At 31.7% G+C, this 5,004-nt stretch overlaps 1 protein-coding gene across 1 annotated transcript in view; it reads left to right on the top strand.

Annotated features, from left to right (window-relative positions):
* LOC117116685 overlaps nucleotides 1-4,627 on the top strand; it is a 21,104-nt gene extending 16,477 nt beyond the window's left edge. The window contains exons 10-11 of the mRNA XM_033260775.1: nucleotides 1,023-1,067; nucleotides 3,177-4,627. Coding sequence (XP_033116666.1) covers nucleotides 1,023-1,067; nucleotides 3,177-4,627 — 1,496 coding nt within the window. The remainder of the gene's footprint in view (nucleotides 1-1,022; nucleotides 1,068-3,176) is intronic.
* The last annotated feature ends 377 nt before the right edge of the window (nucleotides 4,628-5,004 follow it).

Here is a 5,004-nt window from a genome sequence, read left to right as displayed (position 1 = left end):
TATGGCAATTATGCTAAGAATTAAAATGGCGTGTAATTGTGAGGGTAAAGTAATTATGGTAGGATCAAATGGTATTGCTAAATCACAAAAACCTCCTAAAACACACTGTAGAAAACCAAACAATTCAATTAAATATTTATAAGAACCTATTTTTTGGTTAAAATGTTTATTTTTTTGGTGAAAAAATACTTGCAAATACACCACAATCCTCCAAACACATTGCGAACCCCATCCAAATTACTATTAATTTGTAGAACTCTCCTTTTCTAAAAAAAAAAAAATAATAATTTGATGTTCATATAAACTCATTGTTTGTGGGGTTTACCAATACCCGGATTGAATTTCTGGAAAATTGTGATTCCGCTTCCTTGAAATTGGCCACAAATAAATTATTTTAGTATTAATAAATGCATGATTTATGTTGATTTATTGATTATGTTGTTGCTATTTTTAACATTTAAATGGAAAAAAAAAAAGTGTTATTCATGGCTTTTTTTTTTATCTTTGAATATTTTATCATTGAATATGTAATTTCTGCAAAAAGTAAAATGTAAATGGCAATTTTTTTGATGTTAGATTCCTTTTAAAAACTAAATTATTTCAGTTTAAAAAAATACATGATTTAAAAAAAAATCAGTTTTAATACAGAATTTTATTATTGGGGCCATTTTTACCTACCTGTCACTTGGGGCCATTTTTACCAGGGCAATTTTTACCGGGGCCATTTTTTCCGGGGCCATTTTTACTGGGGCAATTTTTTCCGGGGCCATTCTTACCATACACCGGTCAGTGCAGGTTGTGAATATGAATCAAAAATCTAATCTGAAACTTATAAGCATTGTACTGTCTGTGTGTTTGATTTACTATAGTGACCTAACATACAGTAACCTCACAAGATACATACAAAAATCCTCCAATTTAAATGTTATTCTTGCACAGAATATTATACTAAACCATTAAAAACTAGTATAAATCTTCATCTTCATTTACAGGATATTTTCTTACTCAAATTTAATTCACAGGCATTCCAAGCATATTTTCAGACTCTTCTGGTCTTTGTGATGAAGGTAATACAAAGTCATTCTTTATTATTATTTTTTTTTACTTGACATTTAATTTTATTTTACCACAAGACTACAAACGTGATGGAATTTAACTTGCTGAATTAAGATTATATAAAAATATTATTATGTGCATACAACCTGGGTCTTAATAAAACAGCAGCATACAGGAGAAATAAGAGATTAATAATCTAAGATTTATTAAGGGGAGGCCACTTGAGGTGCGAGGCACCGAGCAGGGGGTGGGGGTTTGTCGGTTAAGACATTTTTTTGTCGTTTTGTCAATTGTCTCGTCATGCAAGTATTTTATGACATAGACCTATGCCTACAACATATGAGGAAAACGAACATTCATACAAATTCTCCAACTCTACTCTCACTCCAAAATTTATCATTTGCTGAAAAACTATTACGGCCATTTGTAGGGAAACCAGTAGTTCTGCAATTTACCAAAGGAAAGAGGCATTAAATTCAATACACAATATTTTTTTTTTTTTAAACAAATCTTGACTTTATAAGTTGAATTTCTGCACAGGTCTATAACATAAATCTATCAAACAGAAAATATCCACCTTTTCATAAATGATATCATCATTTTTTATAATAACTATATTACCATAAGGCTATTTATTATGAAAACTAAAAATTGAATGCGTGTTGAAACTGGAGCTAAACAGATCTTTATTTAAGTGCAGCACCTGTAGTTTGATTCTACATGGAATTAACCTACTCATCATGTTGTATGGTTTTTTTGTATTTGGTAGGCAATAGCCTTAAAGTACTGTATTTATAATAATAATAATAATAATAATAATAAAATAATAATAATAGTGTATATCTGTATAGCGCCGCTATCCATCAAACAAGATGCTCATGGCGCTTGATATGTGTTCTAGAAACGCAATAAATTGATATTTTACAAAACAGTTTTGCAGAAAGAGGATAAAAGGATATTTTGATTGTAATGTATCAGTTTCCAACCTTTTAATTACATCTACAATATTATGAAAACTGTTATGAACCCCATGCTTCGTGTCTGTCTGTGGGTTCCATGATTTCACTTTTCATTCATGGTTATTGTCAAGACGTATTCTGTCTGACTTTTTACATGCAACAAAACGGAATGTTGACAATAAAAAAGGTAGACAACAGGTCTGCATCATGTTTTGTCTAGGGCCTAGCTAGCCTTGGAAGAAAGCCTAGCCTAGCCCCAAACTTTAGAGCTCTAAAATTTGGGAATTTTTTTTTGGAGAATGAAGGCTAGACATGCTATTCATCCCCCTCCCCTAAATTCACCACTGCTTAATAACATAGATGTATTAATAATACAGATACTGTATTTAAGGTACAGTATAATTATTAAATTGTTGAGTAGATATTATGATTATTATCATTATAATCATTTATAATTAAATATCATATCATATTCCACAAATAAGATTATAGATAGAAGATGATTCACCATAGAAGTGCATCAATTGTTATGTCTATGATACTTCTTTAGATGGACGGAAATGGCACTGTTAGACTCAAAATTTGAATGTAATTTTCTTTTATCCTACATTTATTTTTAATTTTGTAAATTTAAAGGCCCCCTTGCCCCAATTATTCTGCGTATGTCACACTGTTGTAAGATAAACAAAATAATGGAATCGTGAAAAATTGGTCTATAAATCTAGCGGACACCACAAAATGTTTTGTGGACCCTTTTGACTTGGCAGTTTGTAACCTGTTAATAATTGATATTTTTGTTTTATTCTCCTCTTTGCTACATACTATTTTTATAATAATTATTATTGTCTTTGACGATTATATATTTCATTTTCTGTTTGTCTTTCTTCACTGTATTTAATATAAAGCATTGCAATGAAGACCTGTGCTTTGTGTGGAACGAAATTGACTTAAAATGCATAATAGAAGTCTGATCTGTACTCATAAAACATGATTTTACGAATCCCCAGATTTACGTACACCCTAAATCCCGTACCATGCGTAAAATTGACGTTCTACTGTACTCATAAAACTCATAAATAAAGATTTTATTGCAGTTATTGAGCTCCATTCCAGTTGAAGTCACACGTTGATTAACATTTTATGTAAACATCTTTTCTACAGACAAGGTTATTAGAGAATATCTACTAAGTAGACAACAGAGAGTGTGCAGCACTGGCAGATGGTTTACACCAGCAACTTGGAATACTGCATACCATTTAGACATTGCTGACATGTTCACTGACCTAGACTTACTCAAAGAAGGTAAAAACAGAGAAAAGAAAGATGCCAAGCCAACAACTTTGAAAGAGGTTTTAGATATTATAAAATCAACATCTGCACGTAAAGTTCTAATAGAAGGTGAGGGCGGTATCGGCAAATCAACCCTCCTCAGGTATGTAGCATACGAATGGTCCACAGAGCAATCCGATGAAATGTTCAAAGGTAAAATAGTGTTTCTTGTCAACATCCGAGATATTGATGTAGGTGAAACTATTTTGGATGCTATTTTGAAACAAATAGACCCTGAGGATTTTCATCTTGAAACAGGTTTTTCTCATAATCCTATATTAATAAAACGATTTATTCAAAAACACAGTGATATCGTATTGTTATTGGATGGATTAGATGAATTGAAAGATGGTAGTGGGAGTCCAATAAGCATTTTCAAAAATGAAAAAATGTACAAGTGTAAAGTGATACTTACATCACGATCTGAAAACCTCAATGAGTTCGTTAAATATAGCAACGTACATGTGAAAGTAAAGGGATTTGATAGTGTTCATATTGAAAAATACATTAAGAAACATTTTGCTTTCTTTAAAAAAACTGAATTAGGAGACTTGCTAATTGAGGAGTTATCCTATAATATGGTAGTACGTGATATGTGTAAGAATCCAATGTTGCTTCTGTTAGTATGTATCACATGGGAAGAAAAGAAACACCTTCCAGCTGACAAAGCTGACCTCTTTAAAGATATTTTTAGATGCATCTTGAATCGGTTCATTGACAAACAAGCAGTTAAAGAGAAAAAAATCTCAGTATTTGAAAATACTCCAAAGAAGTTTGTAAAGGCAATGCTTCTGTTAGGAAAGTGTTTCTGTAAAAGCTTAAAGAAAAACCAACTTTCAATTAACAAAAGAGATTTGAAAGGACCACAAGAAATGGTTGCACTGGCTTTAAAACTGGGATTTGTGTATGAAGATACACCAAATCAGAAATCTGATTTTGAAGAGATTTTTACAACTCCTCACAAGTTGATAGTAGAGTCATTAGTAGGGTTTTACTTATATAAACTATGTCAGACAGAAATGTTGGAGAATGAGTGTTCAAAGGGCATGGAAATGCTGCTTAAGCCATTGGCTGATAATGAATGGCAAATGATAAGAAGAAGTGAAAATTTTCACATGGCAAGGGTGTTTACAATTGGATTCCTGGGTGCCAAGTCTGGCATATTTTTGAGTCATTGGATAACTAATGATATCTCAGCATATCATTCTTTAATGACATATTTAGAATTTGTAAAAGAAGAGCACATGGATACTGTAGATGAGGGATTGCACTTTGTCTGGTGATATTATAAATGATATGATTAGAGAGTGTTCAAGTAGAGGAGTCAAGTTGAAATTATGGGACCTTGATATCAGTAATAATAATCTCAGTAACATTGATGGCTCTTCATTTTCATCCTTATTTATTATTACACCTAAACTGAATAAGCTTGACCTGAGGGATTGCACTTTGTCTGGTGATATTATGAATGACATGATTAGAGAGTGTTCAAGTAGAGGAGTCACGTTGGAATTATGGAAGCTTAATATCAGTAATAATAATCTCAGTAACATTGATGGTTCTTCATTTTCATCCTTATTTATTACACCTAAACTGAATAGGCTTATGCTGAGCAATTGCACTTTGTCTGGTGATATTATAAATGATATGATTAGAGAGT

The sequence above is a fragment of the Anneissia japonica genome, unplaced genomic scaffold (genome assembly GCF_011630105.1).
Source record: "Anneissia japonica isolate Jap-2015-1 unplaced genomic scaffold, ASM1163010v1 scaffold288171_len29523_cov121, whole genome shotgun sequence".
NCBI classification, from domain to species: Eukaryota; Metazoa; Echinodermata; class Crinoidea; order Comatulida; family Comatulidae; genus Anneissia; species Anneissia japonica.
Note: the sequence above shows the minus strand (reverse complement) of the source record. Positions and strands in the feature narration are given on the sequence as shown.